Genomic DNA, 22,790 nt, shown 5'->3' with positions numbered 1-22,790 from the left:
GTATTCCCAAAAGGGGTAGGCAGAGCGCATGAAATTGCTAGATTCAGTGTGACTTCTAGCAATAAGGAGTTTCAAAAATAACGAAATTGAGATATTGTGACAGGTTGCCAGCCCATCGCCCACATCACTCTTGAAACCATATCCATCAGTCAACTTCTACAATACCCACGGGAGGAAAGGGGGGTGGTGAAATTCATAACCCTAATACACCACACGGGCTAAACCTAAATAAAATAGCACTGTCTGATACGGATTTTAAATTATACAACAAAAAGTAACAAATAAGATAAAAATAGGTTAGTACAAACTAGGGTTTGTCGATAATCGATATTTTGTGCATATTTAAGTAACGTTGTAGCATGCCACGCCAATGCACGCCAGTACGCAACGAAATTCTAAACTGACTCAGCGAGATGTCGGCGGACAATTAACTTTACTTCGGCTATTGAGTTCAGTGCCTCAGGAGACTAGTACAAGTGTGAACTCATATTACACATAATCACTACTAATCTCGAGGTCAATACATACTAGGAACGACTTAGCAGACGCAAAGGAATGTTTTGGGAATTTGTTATAGGTAGCTGCGTGGAGACTGTCATTTTTATATTGTCCCTTGTAAGCATTGTCATTCTCCTCTGTTCATTGTAATCGAGCCCACGGCCTGCATGCAAATGGCGATACATCCGTCTTCGCCCGAATCTATGTACCAGCCTACATCCGGTATGGATGACATCAGACACTCGTATCGTATACGTCCAACTCTACGATTTAATTGTTTTTACTTATTTATCTTTGAAAAACTGTTCTTATTACAAACATTAGTCATTTCGTGTATAGAGTACCTACGTTCCAACTAACTATACCTAATTATAATACATTTTTAAACGGGGAAAACTGCTTGTGGTCATGAACGGATATGGACATCATATTCTAATGAAACATTTTAATTAATTAGGCATTAAGATACTTTTAATCTACGTACTTGTTAAATTTTATGTCTGTATGCTCGTATGCATTTGCTTAGTATTAGATATTGTTCTGTTCAATGTAATCTGTGACATAAAGGTATAACGCTAATATTAAATTTCGTTATGAGCCACGTTTAAAATCTTCGAGACGAATGACCTTAAAAACATAAGATTCCTTTTATAGTATGAATGCGTCGACATAACCATCCGCGGTCCGTACCATATGGCAGCACGAAGTACACTTGTGTAAAACAGTTTAATTTAAAGGCAAACAAGCTCACAATCATTATAAGTAAAAAATAATTTTGTTACTCTGTCACCTTATTCTAATATTTTCGGTATTTTTTAATATTATTCTTAATCATTCATTTCAAATAACAAGGATTCATAATACATGGTTAGTAACATAATAGCTCATTATCTTATTATCTACGTTAGTATTATTATATCTAAGCTTTTTACATTGCTATGACTATGTACACAAATAAAATACTCCATTGCAACAGTGCGCAAATTATATGAACAGCAAATAAAGTAAATGTTAACTTTGTATTAACAGAAATATGTATGTACAGAATGTACCTTTATGTATTGTTTCAAATAACGTAGTTGTTATTAGTACGTGCATTTTGATGGTTATACTTAAGGTACAGTACAATACAACTATCTACCCATAACGTGACTTTGGTGGCGTGACTTCAAACAGACGTATTGAACACCTGCTCCGTTATCTTGATCTCCGCTGGTCCTCCATATATTTTATGTTTTAACGTCTTTTTGTGATACATTTATTTTGCGTTTCCATTACATTCAAGCATTAGCAATCTCGTAAGATTCCTTAGTGACATGATCTGAGGTGATAACAACATTTGAAAACATTCCTAACAACCTACCAAACAATGAACAGCTGATAACGAATCTCTATGAAAAATTAAAAGACGAACAAAATGTTTTGCGCTCGACGATACAGTGCCTAGCCGTGGTTGGTGTCCTTTAGTACCACACGCGTGAGTACGGCCTCGTAGTAATCCAATATGGTCTGTGCTGCACTCCGGTCTGATTGGCTCTTTGGCTAACTCGTTACCTACTAGATAATATCATGTTCTTATTCTGAGAAAACAGATCCCAATGTCACTAAGCACAAATGTAGGTATAATTCTGCTTCACCAGACATTAAACATAAACACACAGCCATTGGTTTATAATAATTATAATCAATCAGGTCACATCCATTTGTTTGCCGTATTATGAATTCCGAATTCCAACTGCTTTGCCTATGAATGGTATGGCTGTTACGTGTGGAGGAGCAGGACAAAAGTATTACCAGTAGATATTTTATCACGCGAGATCCGTTTAATAATGATTACCGTTAATTTACTAAATCCATTGCTTGCTAATAATCGCTTTGTTTATGTATTATCGGCGTGTCACGAGGTTAGTTTGTTAAGGGTTCCCAGCAAGCTTGGTTCTCCATACAAACGTAGTTCTCACATTTTAAAACGACTAGATAGATTGCTCTGAAACTTCGTACTTACAATAGAATAAGGTATATCTAGTCCTTTAAATAGTTTATAAATGTAATTTCATATCCCATAATTTAAAAAATATGGCGAATTTCAGTTTTTCATGCAAAACTTGTTTTTGCTCTATTTCGTTTGTTTTATAAATTGGAGCTATATAAAGTAATTACAGAAGTAGATATACCTCATGTCATTGTATCTGGAACGTTTCACTGCAATCCAACACGCAGTTTTAAAATAAAAATGAAACTCCGTTTGTATGGGAATTGGGAAGGTGAAATTCGACTGAGCTTGCCAGGGACTCTTAAAACGCGCCAATAATATAAGGTCGATTGATAGGTATTTTGCTTGTATTCATTTATAAAGTCATTAGCAGCGTACTTGTTTAATTATTCCAACAGAGACCAGTAAACAGGAAAATATAACGTTACCATGTCCCACTGTAGAACGACGCCATATAGGTACCTACTTGTGTTTGGACAAAAAGAAAAAAAAAGGTTTTTCGACGATAACTTTTTATTGTCTTAATAAAAATCTAGTAAGGATCTTGAGAATCTGTTCAGCGCTAAATCCGTCCCAAATATTACGATTCCCTGTCAACACCATGTAAAGTCATCATCAAAAACAGGAAATTCTCCTGTCCAGCCACAAGCGTCGTTCTACAGTGTGTCTCGCATGTAGACAACATAATGCGATATTCTTAGAAATATTTTATTTATCATGAACGGACAACTACTGGGACAGTCTAAATTACTCTCTCTTGTCTTGTTCGAGTGACGGTGGCAACATTTCAATTTTAATCTGCAGTATCTGTATAGCTATACATATCGTTGGAACATACGTCTGCTTAGCATATTTTTAGAACCAAATAAACTTAACACATGGTTTACTCTTTTTTTGCACGGCAAAACCATGCGCCATGCGCCCCTTACAAAAAGTAACACTTGCAAATTGCATCATTTCTAATTATAGACACGCAACATTTATGTTTTAAACACAATTATTTTATGACTACATTTATTATCGTTATTTGAGTTAACAATAACTTTATGATGTATTTGCCTGCCGCCTATCCGTGTAACGTTCAATGAACTGGGAGCTGCAATTATAATTCTTAAAGATATTGATTTTCCTGCTTATTTAAATGTTATTTAATGAAGCATGTTTCGAAAAAAAAATACTAAAGCTAAAAGACCAAGAAATTTAATTTAACGACGTAACGACTTTGGCACTTAAGTATATGGTTTTGAATATTATGATCCTCATTCTGACTCTACTTATATTGACGTAGCAACCATTTGCTTTATAAGTAAAGCGATTTATTAGACAACATTACTTGCAAGATATAAAACCAAATAATCTGTGTCATAAAAAAAGTAGGTACTAAAATTACCGTATCCGATAAGTATCAACCAAACAGGCTGAGCCTCCGATGACGGATGTTAACGAACGAAGCTTTAACTTTAAATACAAGGTGTGATGAGTACGCTTAGCAGTGTGGCTCATATGTTAATGTAGGTACCTATGGCGCGACAGTTGGTATCGGGATTTGAGGCCGGCCGAGTCAACGCCACTGCCAAGGTCGGCGCGTCCGCCTCCACGTCAACCTCAAACAATTCGCAAGATTCGGTTTGATGCAATCGGTTTAACCTGTACAACTATTGCCACTCGATAACGCGGGGCAACATGGCTGTCGAGATAGGGACTTGATTGCTGTACATGCAGATAAGGACACGAAATTGAGATAACTGTTACATTTTTAGTTACGAAAATTTAGTGTGATTACGGCACCTGAACCCTGAAATTGTAGGAAAGGGGACAACCGCTTCTCCATACAAACGTTTCCCATTTTCTTCTCTGGATATTACAGATTTTTTTTCGATTCTTTGGTTATTATACACTTGCATATTAGTAGAATGTAGAGAAGTTAATGTCGATCAAGGGGCCGGCACATAGTTAATACACAACAGTACTCCTTGAAATTTTCTAAAAATCGGCCTAACATATGATGTACTTGGCATTTACGGTTATTTTGTAATTTCGAATCGAAAAGTAGGCAAAAACACATTTTTATTTTTTCCAATATTTCTAATTCCTCCTATGAAAATTCCAAATAGGGAACCATACATAATTAAGAAATTTAGCCTCTCTAAAATAAAATGAGGTATCAACTGTTTAAATCGTGAACATAGTTTTCTAGTTATGGCAGAATAATATCTAACGCTCGTTCTAACTTTTCTTCATATATTACAAATATGCTTAAAAATATGTCCCATGTCAGATAAGCATCACTTTTCACTCTTTAGAATTATCGAAACTTATAGGGCAAAAATCCGGTCCCACTATTGAGCTAGTCATCTTTAACATTGAACTAACAGAAGCTTTATATAGCTGTTTTAAAGGTACACTTTTGCACCGAACTATAAGTCACCCAAAAGTAACTTCAAAAATATGCCCCATTAAAACAATTTCATGATGATTTTATAGTGGCAGAATTTCTGCCACTATAAAATCATTAGAATTTCTGGGCGGTCGTTCGACTTTCGCTTTACAACATACAGTTGCATATTATTTTTCTTATGCGTGACGTGATGGAAAGAAGTGGAGTAAGCATGGGTAGAAAAGAATCTGCGAATGGACCGACCTCGGCTCGTCGGTCGGGCGTCGGGTGGCACCGCCGGGTGAACGCTCGCTCAGAACCGGTCGGACGGCACCGCGGCAAAAAGGATCCTCTCGGGAACATACCTATCTCCAACGCTATTCCCGCTCTATCTGCGACTAGATATTTCCGGCTCTACTTTAGATGACATTTAAAGCCCAACTCGGTTTTACTGCCGATGTATTAAAACAGGAAGGCAGGAAATCACTGATAATAATATTATGTTGGGACAACAATGTGGGAGGAAAACTTCCGTTTTTCGATAAAAAAGTGGTTCCGAGTTTATACTCGTATGCATGACAAATTAGTTTTATGAAATGATTAAATATTTTTGTTAAGTACTTATCAATTCCATGAAACATTACGTGTCCCTTTACAAGGAAACTAACACACAATTATTACATAATTATAATTTCAGCATATTTTATAGTAACACTGAATGTTCTTAGAAAAGGCCATTTAGAGAGCATATAACAAAAAGAGGCATATAATTTATGAAAATATAACTCTATGTACATTTTTTGAGATGTAATTTGGTTGTCATTTCAGGATTGCTGGCAACTTGCAAATTGTTACGTCTGTTTATACTTGGAATTTTAAATTTTTATAATGAAGCCTAAGTATAGTTCTCGTACGTCTGTTTACGCTTAGAATTTAAAATTTATTCGCTTGTGTAATTATTTGACGGATGATCAATTGATCATAGAAAAGCATGTCATTTAACAGCAATGTCAAAAGTTTACATCGCAGTTGTGCCATTAATAAAATTACTGAAAAAAGTTGCACATCAGCAGATTCGGACACCTATATTCCTATGACACCAGTAGTAAAAATCTTGCATAAATATTTATGTCTTACAGAATCTTTAACCTCGAGGAGTACCTGGCGAATTTCATACAAAACCTCTAAGGACCCAAAATCGCCCTTCAAAAAGGGCTTTGGGAGAATGAGCCGTGTGCGTTTCAGGGTGATCCTATTATTGAAAATGTGAAATTAGTACGCGTTGTCAGAACTAAATACAATACGCATTAGAATAAAAACAGACGTCCTCATAATTACGGTATTTCTATTTTTAAAACTTTCAGTTTGCCCCACGTAAATACTTTACTTTTATCTACTAGTAATACCTACTTACATTAATTTTCTTGACCGAAACATAATAATACTCGTACGTATGTATAATACATATTACGCATTCAATACCATAATGAGTTTTCTCTGATCATCGTGCAGTATCGCTAAATGTAGTCATTTCTAAGGAGGCTGTATTACGCGTTATAGGGTAAACCGTCTATTACTGGCCACCTTACAATAACCGGCCACCTTATGCTAAAAAGGATTCCTGTGAATAAATCAATATAATTATTATTTTAGCCATTTTAGTATAAAGAACGATTCCCAGCGAACGGACGGAGTTGGAGCGCATTTCAAGTTTGTACGGCCGCAAGCCGGTCGGCTCCTCGCGGACGCGACCGGCTCCGGACGCCATCGCTTCTGCCATACATAACTTGAAAGTGCGCCCCGGCACGGCCCGACTCCAGCCGGTTGGTGGGAGTCGTTCATGTAACAAGAGTGAATCACTAAGTAAACGATATTAATTTACTTAGTTTTGTTTGTACATCGGCTCGACCAACGGAGTAATTTATAACGACTTGATGAGTTTACTGACTCTTTCATTGTGTTGACTGATTGATTGCAACAAAGTGTTTATTTTGGAACTTTGAAGACAGTCATTTCTGAGCGCTATTTATTATACAGAAGAAGAGGTTATAAAATAAAATACAAGTAACTATCTAACAGCTAACGAATTAAATAGCCTATGCATATAATTATAATTATTTATACTACTCAATCGGTTCCATTGACATTTATATCTATTCAAGCTGTTTTATATCTAATTGATTCATAACCACGCATTAACCTTTCACGTTTTAGTCCGTTATGTTATGCCTAAATACTCGTAGGTTTGTTGTTAGATCTTTTTTTTAATACTACGTCGGTGGCAAACAAGCATACGGCCCGCCTGGTGGTAAGCAGTCTCCGTAGCCTATGTACGCATGCTACTCCAGAGGAGTTACTTGCGCGTTGCCGACCCTAACCTCCCCCCACCCCTCGTGTTAGATTATATAAATATATACCTACCTTTGATGTAATCCTAGGGACTTGTGTACATTACTCGTTTAATATTGATTTGGAATCCAGACTAGAAATACTGTAGCAGTTTTGTTTTTTACAGGGACCAATGGGAAGGAGAAGGAAAACGCCCGAAGCAAGGAGGCCACGTCACCGGCGGCCCGATCCGCTAATGGTAAGTTCTAAAGGCATTTTTTTCTCATTTATACCCTACTTAACACTTATAACGCCATGTATCGAAGAACTTTCAGCTTTTATACTAAGACGTAAGTCTGGCAGTCATTTAACCCTTGCTCTATAACTGGCGATACAACAACTAGCAATATGATTCTTTTGATTACTTTAGTGAAAAATGCTGATGTCAATGTCATCATCAAATTTTATTTTTATAAGTATTTCAAAATGCAGCTACCTATGAATATTCGGCAAACTAATGTGACACGCTGACTGTTTTGTCTTGATGCCCGATTTAATGAACATACAAATGATCATTTGGAAAGCTCTTTGCAAAAAGAACTCTGGCTCTCATTGACCATCGAGCTGCGAAGTTGCCATGGCGACAATCGCGTGTTGGAGCTTGAATGAGTGCTTATTAATCGTGCTTTCGAGGGCCTTAGGCGGGGTGCGGGAAGCAGGGGTTCCACGCGCCGCGTCCCTAGGGCTCCGGGCCCGCGCAGCCGCAGCCGCCACCCTCGCTCCCGACTGGCCCCCTCGAACCCGCGCCGACCCCCTCTCTGCAGGGGCGACGACGACTCGCACTCCCCATCCCTCGCACATTTTTGCGGAAATTGGATCTCTGAAGATCTTTCGTTCCTAATAATACCTATTCATCGTACCATAACGCGTTCCTAGTATTGACGCATTAAGAGTCATAACTCATAAAAACAGGATAAGATTAATTTCCTTGATACTTTCTACTATCATTACTTTGTCACAGTATTGCATGAATAATTATCTATATCCTAATAAGTAATTCATTACATAGCGTGCGTTAGGTACAGTTCCTCCTAGTATCGAAACATTTAAGTTGTAAAATTAGTTACTGATACGGTTTATTTCCCCGAACGACTTTTGATGATTATGATTATATGTTTGCACTTTTATTATCATGAGATTCTTAGTAACAATACATGATTATTTTTTGTAAACACCAATTCATTTTACTCAGTAAAGTAACCATGATTGAAAAAATGAAATGAAAATGAAAATAAATATTAATATTGGAGGCCAAAAAACTGGCGGAAAATGATTTCGTTTCATTATAAAACTGACTTATTGAACGGTAATAACTCAAGTTACACTTACCATTGAAGCTAAAATTATAAATGCCCACTAACACATAATAATATGCGCGGAGGGTAAAATACTGATAAAATGGAAACCGAGAAAGAAACGGTGCAGTAAATATTCTCTAGGTCGTAACGTAATATAATAACATTTATCCACATTTGCTCCCCTCCCTGGCCCGGACCCGGCGAATCCCAGCACAGGGGAGGCTATTGATTGACGCCATCTTCTCGCCAGGACCACAAAGCAGGCGCTCGAACGAAGCAAAAGGAAGTTTTAGGGCCAGTGCTGCCATCCTGACTTATTCCTATTTGTACAGATTTATTACCTATGATCTGTAATCAATAATTAAAGGGCAATCAATGACTACATATGGGTACCGGGTACCTATTACTTTGGCGCTATCATCATATTCGGTTGGTCAACATAGACAAATTATACCGACTATTTAATCGCTACAGAAAAAACATCGTAAATCAAAACAACCTAGTCAACATCGTAAATCAAAAAAGAATGTGCCACATTTCTTAAGACAGTTTGTGTTACTTTGGTTTAATACAGATTTTTGACACTGCGCTACAAATTTCTTGGTTACGTATATGCCAATACTGGTTTTGGGGCAATGTTTGTTTTCACCTGGTTTTTACTGTCCAAGACAGCGTTTAAATGCACTAGTTATGGTTATAATAACGTCCATAATGACACGCTACCTAACTCTAAACAATGAACTCGCATAACGATAGTTTACATAACGACTCACATAACCGCGTCGTGCTCTACACATAACAATTATTATTATTATTAGGTATTCGAATCCACAAAGCATCCCAACAGCTAGCTGATAATAGAAAGTCCTTACATTGTCAACATGAAACTATGTGACATATCAATAGGACGTGAAGATAAAACGACATTTGCTTCATATCTATTAGCGACACTGTAAGTAACATTTTAAATGTATTTATGGTCATGGGACATGCCTATTCAATTTAGTTTAATTAAGTACATCGAGTATTAACCAACTACTTTCCTGATTGATTATCCTTGTTTGTTCGTAGTGAGTCCGTAATTTCTGTCACAAAGTATATTACTGATAAAAAGTTATAGGTAGGTACAAGTTCCTGATTATTCCTACATATCAGTTATAAGCTTATTTAATGGTGAATTATTTGTGTTCGCAGTAAAGTTATTCTATGTAATATTCGGAAAAATCATAAAAAAAGTAAAAAAAAAACATGTTGTCTGTTCAATATACAAATACGTTTATTTAATTACTTTTTACAGTAAAGTTCAAGGTGATTTTCATCCCTTTTCATATACATGCTTGAAACTTGCATAGCGCAAAAACTTAATTTTACTTTAATATCATTGTAATAAGCTGAAGTACAGACTTGTCGGAGAACTAAATGCTGGTGACAAAATATGCTCTAATGAAGTAGATTCCAATAAAAAGTACAAGTGTAACTAACTAGGTTATTATTGTGACACTGATTTTTACTTCCTTTTGTAAAGTATAATTTTTCACAATTAAAGTCACTTGCTCGCGTTTAACAACAGTCCAATAAAAAATACAGGCACGTCCCTCCCCTCCAGGCAGGAGGCAGGCCCTCCGTCATCCAGTGTCCTTTGCTATGCTGTACCTGTACCTAAGGATGATCTTCCACCTGTCAAATTTCGAGGTCAAATGTATATTTGCATCTCACATTTTGCTTAATGAGAGAGTGGAGACGCAATCAATGCACATTGGTCGAAGAAATTGGACAGGTGGAATACCATCCCAAGACATGTTGGTATGTTGGTGGTTGGTTGGTTCTGGCGCAGGTTTTGAGACACTTTAAACCAATAAAAATAGGCATACATATTTAGTATTATAATTAACCGACATATAACGTAGGTATAGGTACCCCACCTAAAATTATTTTAACCGAGGCCGACATTTAGCTATCGCAGTGACGTCATCACCAGTCCCTCCGGGCACGAGGCCACTCACCACTTGTTAATTGGTTTGTGTCTTGTCCAGTCCATTACTGACGCTTATCGGGAATGCGCCGAGGATGAGCCAGTGTGGTGGCATTCGTTTGATGTTCTGGCGAGCTTTTATTTTATCAGTAACTGGTGGCCGGGCAACAATGTAGTTACTTAGCAACTACTTTTTCTATTTCCCGTGCATTACCATCATGCGAGTTGCGATAAACAACAAGCTAGACGTTCAACTACTTCTCGGGTTCTGCTTTGCGCTCGATCATTACAGATACCGAAAGTACTTAGGCTGGTTAAGAATTTTCTAGCATTTTTAAGAGAAAGGTAACCATTTCTAATTCATTTTACAATTCCAGCTTATTCATGGTGACGAACCGAAGTAGGCTAATTTCTAATTTAAACAAATTACCTAAGAGCAGAATGCATTCGATAGGCCAGAACAGCATTCCACGCTTTCCAAAGTGAGGCTAACTTGGTAGCTGATCGGGAGTGTGGTTCTGCCGACAGTGGATTTTGCTTGTTATTTAAGTAGCCCGCCTAGGGCCCATTTCTCGAACGGTATAAGTCTGATATTATTAGTGCGTTGCCATGGTAACCCATACGACTTGACAATTTGTGGACTAATAATATTAGTCTAATACTCGTACCGTTCGAGAAATAGGCCCCTGCAGTTCGGCCGTACGCGTGTCGTCAACATGACACATATGTTATGTAGCTACATATAATCTATAGAAGCAATATTTAGTTTGGTCTTCTACATAGGTGTGTTAATTACTTGAACAATAAACGCTACCTATTATCTACAAGTCCCTGATGCCTACATTCAGATCGCATCAGTGTTGGATTTCTAAATAATAGTTCGCTACAAAAATGTGCTAGGTAGTTATTATTAGGATGATAGTTCTAGTTTAATTTTGTATTTGATTAATTTGACAAAAAAGTGATAAATGAGTGTTTGTCCCTTTGTTTCCGTTCTGATTTCAAATTTATTCGTAGATTTGGCTACGGAACTCGAGCGTTGTGTTTATACTAACGGGCATCAATTGGAAACGTTCCAGTATAATCTCATGTTCAGTGCCATGTGTTAAAGCTAAGGCTAGTTTAGTACGCACACATCAAACATAGAGGTAGTATGTATATTGTCTAGTCGAATATAATATTATTAAACCCGAATCATAATTGACGTCTGTATTTTCAGTCTTTATTTTATCAACCTACTCGTAATAAATGTACTACATTAATTTAGTATACATATATGTTAAAGATATTAAGAAAATTAAATTTACTTTAAGTATTTATTTAGTAATCTGCTGAATTAAGATACCACAGTTAATAGAAAGTCCTCGTCACACGCAGACTTCCATTTTAATTAAACTTACCGGTGCCAAATTATATTAGACCACAGGTTTAATGATGGCCGGCTAAAATACGTCAGTGATATGCCACTAATTTAGAGCTAAAGGGGTTCAGTGAACTTTGTTTGTCTATGATTAATAATTCATTTAGTACTGGCGGCGGACCGTAGACAGATTTGGCGAGAGGCTTGCGCTTTTTCCACGCGACTCGGCGTGCATGATAGAGTACCGAGGTAATGTACCTACTTACTTCATTTTCTTTCCTAATTACCAGTGTTACCATTAGTACCAATTTAAATGATATAACTAAAATATAACAATGAAGCAAGTTCAGTTCAGTTATATCTAGGTAGGTATGGTACCTAAAATATTAGTTCGAGTACTTACTTATAGTTACTCTGAAGAATGCAAGAACTTAATAGACGTAAATATTACAAAGTTGTAAATAATTCCAATCTAATGATGATTAATTAACTCAACCATTTAGCGGGATTAAAATAGTTGACAAATCTAAAGAGTGAAAAATTGTTTAGAGCTTAATCCACGTGCTACGAATTAACATTTTCCTATTCAGTAGGTAGTCATTTTATAAAAATAGAAGCACATGATAGATGAACAGTAATCCATCTATCAAGTGCGCAGTCGCTTGCAAATGTTCACTCGGCCAACGCGTAGGCAGCCTAACGACTTGTAGGTTAATCTCATGCCCATATGCCGTGCTCCGTCCTATAGGTGCTGGTGCAGCCGAAGGCCGCGCCGGCGGGGTTGGTTCCGCGTTGGCGCCCTCATTAGCACTCATTAGCAGACGAAAGCGACTTGCGACTTGGCTGTTATTTCAACAAGTTAAACATACGACCACTTTAAGTGAGACCTCGCAATTCGAAACCATTTCGCTTAGTCCGAGATGGTTTTTTACTGGTCTGGCCGAGGAGAATCGCCGTTTGCGCCCAATAAGCTAAGAAAATTTTTGCCCAGCAACCGATCGTTAGTTAGCTGTGGTTAACCAGTCGCCGACTGCTACTCGTACAAATGCATCTCGATTTGCTTCTTGTTTTTCCTCAATTTATTTAACCAAAGAACTAAAGCGAAAGAGGAAAAAGGGCAACTTAGGGCGAAAAATAATAAAGATGCAGCTTTACGTGCTACTTCTGGCAAACAAAACTGCCATCAGCTAATAAAGCTGCTATTTAGAATTCCAAATCAAACTAAAATTATCCCTCTGTGCTGTACCTGTAGCATCGTGCCTATCCATTGAGGCTGTAAGTAAGTAAACTAACTGGTAAGTATTGTAATATGTCATACAAAATTACGCAGGCAGGTATAATACCTACGTATAACGTGAAGTGTTCTAGAGATCGGATAAGCTAAGTCAGCCCTTGAAGCCTGTCGCGGGATTATCTTGCATCTAGCTCGCAGAAGCAGCATTACTTTTCGGTATCGAACGAAGACCCACACACTCGACAAGCTGAGAAACACTTTACGATCACAGAGATAAAGTATTACCTGAACAGTGAGCATTATCTTGACCTAAGATTATATGCCGGAAATCTGTTACAAACTTATATCTCCTCTTGTAACTTCTCGAGTTACGTTATGAATGTTATGAATATGAGTTGTATAAGATTTTAATTACCATTATTAGGGTTCCGTAGTCAACTATCCGTCTATCTATCGTCGGTCTGTCTGTCCGTTCGAGGCTTCGCTCCCTGATCGTTAGTGCTAGAAAGCTGCAATTTGGCACGGATTTCGATCAACCCGACAAAGTGGTACGTGCTATAATAAAATATATTTTTTAAGGGTACACATAAAGTGGGGATGAAATTTTTTTTCGCTTTAGTTCTTTGGTATGGGGTTTTATTTTGTTGATTAAGTTCGTTTTTTGGGAATTTATTCTCTCTGTATGAAATAAAATGTGTTACTCGTCTATTTATATATTTTGTTCTCATTTACTAACGTGTATCTATAGTAATAACTTAATAAGCTAATAAATACCGGTTGTCTGTCTGTATTTCGTATTATAGTCTTACCAGCGAGTCGTCTCAGAAGCTATTTTAAAAAATTCTTCACATGGCAACTTTTTTCCCCATCAAATAAGCTGTCAGTTTCAAGCTGTCATTTCATTTCATAGTAATTTTATTGCCAGATGCGGCTTGTACTGAAATTCTCGCGTTTTTTTTAGATACTACTAATAATAGGATGCTATGCAGTATATTTTATATAGCCATTTACGTGTTTCCACAAATTTCAGAGTTTTAATTAAAAATTGAGAACGCAAAAGTGTGTCACACAACACACCGCACACTCGGACCGCGGACGGACTGCGGGCCGTCCGGCCGGCCCGTTACTCCGAAAGTAGTCTTCGCATGTCCTACTGTCTTCGAGTCTCCGCGCTAGCTAGCCGATTGTTTGAAAACCAATGCCTCAGATGACTACTGGTTATCCCAGAAAATATGCCTTGACAATCTTGGTAGCCTAGTATGATGCGTTTGACTGAATTATCTGTCCTACATGAGCTACAAAGGGGGCGCACTTAACAACTGGCAAATAATAACCAAATAAGTTTTGATGCTCATTATTAGTGCAACGGCCAGGGCCGGATTTCCGCCTAGTCCTACAAGCCCCGGGTCTAGAGGCGACCTAGCAATAGTTTTGAGATGGAAAAGGAGGCCCACCTAAATTCCTAGTGCCCTGTCTCTAAATCCAGGCCTGGCAACAGCCCAACGCCAATATCGTGCACGAGGTGAAGGCTAAAGATAATTCAGCGCTGTAATAACACAACTATATATCATAACATATTTAATATACAATTCCCGTGCTATAATAGAGTAAACAAGTCGATATTTGATAATAATCACGATGCCTGGTCATTGCTCCGCTTGCTCGTACAGGCTTGTTGAATGTTAACTACAGTAACTACATATATAATGTATAACAATCAAAAGCGACACGGTTTTTAAAAACTACTTAGTTTCGGAGTCATCCATTGCTAACAAGCGGATTTTTTCTCATCTTCATGAGTTCTAAATCCGAAAGGAACCAGTGAGGTTAGAGGGGAAAAGTGGGCGCGCGCGGGAATGTTGGAAACTCTTAACTCGTCGACAAAATAAATACCTAATTAGGTATTACCCACCTAAATAAGCTTTAAAATATTGAACAGTCGCGAAGAAATAAGACTGCTTTCGCTCGCGCCACTATTAATAATCAGCATGTAATTATTATAACACTTTCACCGCCAGCGTCTCATTTTATTTAACAATATTCAACTCTCTCGTCTATGTTTAATTATTATTTTCATCACACGGGAGATAAAGTCCATTTTTTAATTATGTCTAGTGACATAATCGCTAACCATACACATACTCATACGAACCAAGTACAAAGATTATAAGTAAAATACTTCTATAATCCGGGTGGTGTTAGATGGTTACCTACACATCTGAACCATGGGCTATTAATGACGGCGTTCCTCAGGGCTCTGTTCTGACCCCGACCTTATTTCTGCTGCATATCAATGACATACTAGTCCCAGATGCTTTTGGGTATGCCGATGACAGCACTTCGTGGACAGCTATCTCTCCAACTCTCGGGCCAAAAAAGAGGAGGTCCGATCTTGTCGACAGGCTATGGTAGACCATCTGAATTTGACACTTAAGGCAGTATCCGATTGGGGCGACGCAAACCTGGTCAAATTCAACGCTATCAAGACGAAGGCGTGTCTGTTCTCTGCGAAACGGAGTCCTTTCGACCTGACTCCGACTTTCCGAGATGTATCCGTACCGATATCCAACCAACTTCAGCTACTTGGCACAAGTATCTCGTCTAACCTGAGCTTTGGGGCGTATATTGAATTTCTGGCTAAATCTGCAGCAAGACGATTAGGCGTCCTTTCTAAGGTCAAGTGGCACTTCACACCGGGGCAGCTTCTTCAGCTTTACATAGCTCAAGTCCGGTCGTGTATGGAGTATTGCAGCCACCTTTGGGATGGATCCGCTAAGTATCAGCTAGCCGTCTTAGATTCAATAGACAAACGCGCTGGGCAGCTTCCTATTGGCTGTCAAACCTCCACCTTCCATAATAGCGGACGAATATCTGAAATGTCATCGTATTTATAAGAATTATTTCGCTTAAAATTAATTTATTTTTCCCAAGTGTGTGTTTTTTAAACATTGTATGTAACTCCGGGGGTAAGAATATTGCAAACTCGAGTCTTTAATTTACTTCAGCCTGCGGCTGTCGTGAATCTTTAGTCTCTCGTTTGCTACATTTCACTTACTCCCCTCGTTGCACAATGTACTATTCGTTGTTTTATTGAGTTCCGTCGAAACTTAGGGAAATTACGTTTCGTCCCGCTGTTCATATGTAAATAATACCTAGCCCCAAACTTCGCGACGAGGCGACGATATACATACGGACGTATATAATATATGTAGGACTCAGGAACAAATATATATGTTCATCACATAAATAAATGTCCTTACCGGGTTTCGAACCGGGACCCTCGGCTTCATAGGAATCACAGGTACTTAATTGCTCTTAGATTCATTAATAATTTTATTGTTCATAATTGGGTGGGTAGTTATTTTATTCAGGTTAAGCTGAGCCAGTCTAGCCACAAGGAAAATTAATTACCGCTGAACCGATTTAGATTAAATTTGGTATGGAGATAGTTTGAGACCCGGGGATGGGCATAGTATAGTTTTTATCAATCACCATCATAATCACTCCACGCAGTCGAAGTCGTGGGCAGAAGGTAATAGATAGATAAGATTGATGGTGACAGTAAAGAAGTTGCGCGGTGATTTTCAAGTAGGTAAAAGATAGCGCTAAATTCTGGGACTAAAAACTAGGTTTTTTTTTACTATTTTACTTACTTAACCTAATACAAACCAGCTTCGTGCGGCTAAGCTTTCAACCAGTCCGTAGCTGTCCATAATAACTTTACTCGTACCAACCACATCAGTTAAACGGTTGGAATATACCTACAAGTATTATTTTCAATGCCTTCAGATGTTTTATTCACTCGAAATTATTGTGGCACGCAGAGATTACTCGACGTCTATCTACTAAAGTGACCTGGGCCGTAGCCCAAACTGTGTCCTTCCCAGTCCCGTATGTTTTCCGTGTAATTCCTTAATTCTGCTCTACTGCTCCAAATGTACGAATGCTAAACGTTAGCTCAATTTTAAATGTGTTTCCTATAGAACTTATAGCTTTGAGTCAAGTAGACCCCCCCGCTAGGGTGACTTAGGTGTGCATGTCGCAAGACAAGGCATCTGCAGCGCCGGCGCCGAACCGGCGCTGCGGTCGCCGTGGACTGTGTACCCGAACCGTACCGAACATCCGGTGCTTTTATCTTTTACCTTACACTATTTGGCCCATCCGAAGATGCGGTATCACCATATTGGGTGTGGTATACCTACTTGTCTTGGGGCACAGCGGTGCTATGGGCAAGACAAACATATGTCTCAGCACTCTCGCCTTAATAAGACATCCTAAGAGGCTGGTTACAGACTTTGACTAAAGTATATAATGATAAAAACGAACAAGACGAATACAGAATGATACGAAATAAGAAATAAACGAAAAACTAATGAGACGAGCGATGATGATAGCAACATGTATAGTTGTTAGCTTTGTAGCTGGCCCGCAACGGCTTATCCTTTGTCTATTGTTAACTAAAACCACGCGTGCCACTACCTCCAAAAAAGGGTCGTATAATTCTAATTGGCACCTGAGCGTGGGCTAGTCCAACGCTCAAAAAACCAGTGTAGGTGCGCTCTCCGATAACGCGCCTTTGTTCCGCATATCGAGGACACATTTTAGATTGGTTCGGTAGAGTTCGACTCACCGGCACTCAGTAACCGTATAGGGACCACACAAGAAATCACAAATAATTTTTTTTTTCATCTTATTTCAGTTACAATAGGAGTTCTACTTAAATAACCGCTTAAAGTTACCCGGCTTTTTTTGCAGGTAAGTGGCACGCGCGGTTTTAGTTAACAACAGACAACGGCTCTTATTGCTCTTATACATCTTTTTTGGGCTTTAATAACTAGTTCTCTATTTGTAGAGTTGCCCCAAAAGATAATTCCATACCTCAAAGTAGACACAACATATGATTATGTTACGGAGGATACGCAGCCATAACCGCATCCCTACTGACTATCTTTACAAGTCTAGATAGCGCATATGATAATATATTTAGTTTTCTACAGACTTCTTCGGTATTCGACTTCCAGGTTAATTGACTGTCTATTTTAATACCTAAGAATTTGGTTGTGTTTACAGTCTCTACTTCAGTTCCTAGGTATTCCGTTGATGAAGTGCATAAATTTTGTTTTGTTGATATTGATTAATAAATTATTATAAGCATTAATTTCAGATTCATAATTACACTCATTATCACATTCAATAATTACTGTGCTATCATCAGCGAATAAGACCATTGGATATTTTATATGCTTAGGGAGATCATTAACGTACCTAAATTAAAAACAAAAGGGGCCCTGGAACACTCCCTTTTCACATAAGAATATTTTCAAATAATATAGGCTAAAAACTCAGTGAAACCAATTTTATGTGGATATTTAAAGGTCTTCGCACACTATACCAATTCCACACCAACTCAACTCACTTTTGGTTCACCTTAGTGGACGACGAGTGGACGACGCGTAGACCACCCGACAGTTACCTAAATTTTAAACATTGTACTATAGGACATACAAGATAAGGCTTTAATTTCAATATTTAATTTTGAGTCGAGTGGCTGTCGAGTTGTAACAATATGCTAAGACCTTTACATGTTTATAAATCTACCGTGTGGGTACTGAATCCGTAATATCTAATCTGCGATCTAACATAACTTGAATACCTATTTATGTCTTTATGCTTACCTATTCTTTTGTTTTTTTTTTATTGTTTTTTTCTATTCAGTTGTAAAATCAAGTTATAGCTAACCGGTGTTAATTCGAAGTGACAAACAATCGTAGGATCGTAGATGTACCGGCGGGCGCGGAGAGCGGAGGCTGCGATCCACCGCGATCAATACGGCGCGCCGCCGCCGCGCCGACGAAAGCGAACGCACCGACCCCGCGGTGCCCTTCACCGCAGAGTCGACGACCTGCACCCGCTCCCCCTCCCTGCCCGTTCTTAACAACCCTATACTGCTAGTTTCCTCAACGGTCATCCTGACCCGATTAATTACCCGTCGTTGGCAATACATAATTTCTCAACACGACTTTCTCAATCGCTAAGTTCATCAGCTATGCAAAATATATCCAAACTTGAGTAGGACTAGGACATCGACGCCGGTAGGAGTAGAGTCAGCAACAAATAGATAGTGACGGTCAAATTAGCCAAATACATGGTAACAGAATTTTGTTAATATTGTTGATGTGTCCCGATATATTTGGTCACTGGTCGTCACTATCTTTTCGATGCTAACTGTACCACTTACTAGGAGATCTGCTAAACGATTGCAAATAATACAATACTTTAGGTACCTATCTATTACTATAAAATGTAGGCGTTCATGTGGTTGGTTGGCACATCGTGACGATATCTTAACATTGTCATGAAGAATGGAAACAAAGGCAAAGGTGCGTGACTCACCCGATGAATCATGTTTACGGAAGCGGTGACTGAGGAAGTAGGTATTTTCTTCAATCTGATTCATATACGCAAAGTAATTTATAGATAATCACAATATACTAACTGCAATTGATGTCATGGTTTCATTTCCATGCAGAACCATTGGCGTCAGATACCTAAAACCGGACACCCAAAGTGACAAGTATTTGATAAACCATATCTATCGATTCCTATCTACTTAATATTCAGATAGCGCAAGATCCGTTGCTTCTCTGCGGAAACGACCAACCAACCAAATATTTTTTTTATACTAGCTACTGTTTTTAAATTACGAGTAGGTACCTAAGTTTAGAAAAGCAGATGCCTACCTACCGTACATCTTTATGTTATATTAAAAGTATTAGAACTTTATACAAGAGCTAATTAAGGGTACGGTACCTCAATCATATTGTAGTGTTCTCCTAGCCATAAAACCAAAAATAATCTTTGCAACACCTTGCCCATCTTTGTGGGGAGTCTGTCTAGCTGTTGAACTTGAATCTGCCGACCTCCGCTGCGCGTGCTAAAATAGACTGGAGCTAAGTACTTGTAAAGTTACGCTTTGTTGTACAGTACCTAGTGTACGTTTATGATGTATAATATGCCTACTAATTAAATTGCTTCGATTAATTGTCATGTAAATGAAACGTACAATACGTAACCTCGGTAGGTTAACCCAGTTTGAGAGAGAGAGCTTCATTTATTCGATAAGAGGTAGGTATTAGGTATATAAAATAAACAAAATCGCGGCATTAATCCGCTGGCATGCAAGCAGATAGGCTACTCTTATTAGTGGCTTTCTACTAGAGCGAAAAAAAATATTTCACGTAGATGTAATGCGCAATTCTTTCTGTTAAAAACCAAACATTACCTAACAAAATAAAATTAGTCGCGTCGCCTGGTCAGTTGTGCAGCCAGCCCTACAGCACCGGAGTCAAATGTCGAGCGGCAAACCTCGACGACTATTTTTGGCAGCGCGTGTGGCATGTGGAACGATCGCTGGAAAATACCTACCTACTTTACTGATCTATTCTTGGATGGCCTACTAACGCCGTACTCTTGTTTCATCGGCGAATATTTACGTAGACCTCATTAATGAATTACCTATCTGCTTACATTAATTAAGTCACCTATATTAACTAACTCATATTAATTATTACAGATCTTGTTCACGGTCCCATTAGCTTTATATTTATTCTCCAAATCAGTATCTAGAACGAATAAGTCAAAAAACGCCTGCTAATTAAGTTTAGCCAAGCGGACTCGCAGAACTAGACATAAGAAGTAAAGTTAACGTCTTCGAGTAAATAACGTTGCACGGCTTGACTTAGCAACGTACCTAACTGTATCCTAGCCTAACTCGTTAAAAACGCTTGCGAGCAAAAGTAATACACTAAAACCACTAATCTCTTTAAAGTATAGCTCAGATCTCATAAAATACCATTAAGTGTACAAATCTGACTTTACAATTGCCACATTTAAATTTTAAACGGGTGTAAATTTTAAAGGATGGGGCGGGTCCTGTCCTGTCTGTATGGGATCGCTAGTCCGCCATACTCGCGCCGCAGCGGTCGCTGCTCCGTGGCGTGGTTGTATCGACCCGCACGATGCGGCAGGCCCTCGTACACTTGACATTCGGATTTCCTTGCCCCGAACACAGTTCATGATCACTAAGTTCAAGATATGAACTTCTTACAGTGACAATTAAATGATACGTTTCATTTGCTTGCTACTTAGGTTTTATGTAAATTCATGACATGGACACATGAGAGGTGGCCTCGAATCGGATCACTTTATCTACAGCAATTTATGAGGATGTGATATCTCGCGCGTGGGTGGGACTTTGTCGGAAACAGTTATCATTCTTTATTCTAACCGGACTAAATTTAATTTCAATAGATCAGAGTAACGACCCCGGTTTTGTCAAGATATTGAATGGTGGAAAGTGTCAAGTTATACCTAACTTTCGCCTTATGAACTTGCGTCTTTCAAAATTACACATTTCAGGCTATTCAGTGGTTACCACCGGTAACATCTGGGATATTTTTTAACTGTTACGCTTTTTAGTTTACATGTTCTGAAAAATAGCTATGACATACAAACAAAACTGTCTGATATGACGTAATTAGGTACAAGGATTTCGTATTTTGCATTTTTGGTAAAATGATATGGATAGTTTATTAAACAGAAAAATAGTAGGTAGTGTGGCATAATAAACTTTCAACGCGTGGCCCTATCAGGTTGCAGCTGACTGTACCTACACATTTTCACTGAAAACGTTCATATTAAAGAGGATTGTGACTATATTATTGTATTACATTATCACAACTCGTACCTAATATAACACCTTTTGTTACCAGGTGATGACCATCCAGGTCAGAAGCAACGCAAAGGATTCTTCAGAAACTTTTGGAAGAAATCTCGTCACTATTCTTTAGAGCATCCGTGAAGAAATCGACCCGCGACGACTATTTAATAATGAATGCACGTGGGCAAACGTTAGGCAATCTGTTAGTTTCATTTATACAGAAACGAGAAAACTGTTATTAATGTTTATATTAAATGTATACTAAACCCCCTGCACAAGCTATAAACATGTTCAATCAATTCAATAAGTTTTAGTGAAGCATTTGCTAAGCATAGTTTGTAATAGAAACAAATAGATGACTTAATAAATATACAAAGCCTGACAGTGGAAATCAGGGAACTTCTGAGAGAACATTTTCAGAGTGTATGCCTACTGAAGTGTTGATTGTGACGTTTATAAAAAGTATAAACACATGTACGCTCGTTATTAATCAATTAATACATTGTAAAATAACTCATAATTTATTTCTAAGTTAATAGAATATGTATTGTATACTTATTTTTACAACCATTGGTATTTAGGATTGTAGAAATGTAGATATATCACATAGAATGAATAAGTATAACAATCCAGATTTTCATTACGATAGCAAAAACTGGTTGAGTTGTCCAAATGTTCCAATTACCATAGAACTATTAGAGCTTGTCGATAAAAAGGAATCGTGAAAAAATTGTTATTTAATTTGGCTCTTTTGTAGGTTTAGAACTTATGAATGATTCTCGTGCGTGTAAAGAACCAAGATCAAATAAGCTATTGATACAAGTTTACATTTTATACCAATCCTTGTATTCATGTACTTAATTCTTAATATTGTAGATTTTGTCAAAAGAAAAATAAATTATGTTAATTAGCATTTCCGTCTGTTGTTTAATTTATTTCTTCCCTACAGGA

General features: G+C 38.0%; 1 protein-coding gene across 1 annotated transcript in view; it reads left to right on the top strand.

Moving 5' to 3' along the window:
• The window catches only part of LOC133517853 (uncharacterized), a 194,246-nt gene extending 171,490 nt beyond the window's left edge, over positions 1–22,756 (top strand). The window contains exons 15-16 of the mRNA XM_061851308.1: positions 7,384–7,455; positions 21,892–22,756. Of these exons, the coding sequence (XP_061707292.1) occupies positions 7,384–7,455; positions 21,892–21,980 (161 nt within the window). The 3' untranslated portion in view covers positions 21,981–22,756. The remainder of the gene's footprint in view (positions 1–7,383; positions 7,456–21,891) is intronic.
• Positions 22,757–22,790: the final 34 nt, after the last annotated feature.

This window comes from Cydia pomonella, chromosome 5 (assembly GCF_033807575.1).
Source record: "Cydia pomonella isolate Wapato2018A chromosome 5, ilCydPomo1, whole genome shotgun sequence".
NCBI lineage: Eukaryota > Metazoa > Arthropoda > Insecta > Lepidoptera > Tortricidae > Cydia > Cydia pomonella.
Note: the sequence above shows the minus strand (reverse complement) of the source record. Positions and strands in the feature narration are given on the sequence as shown.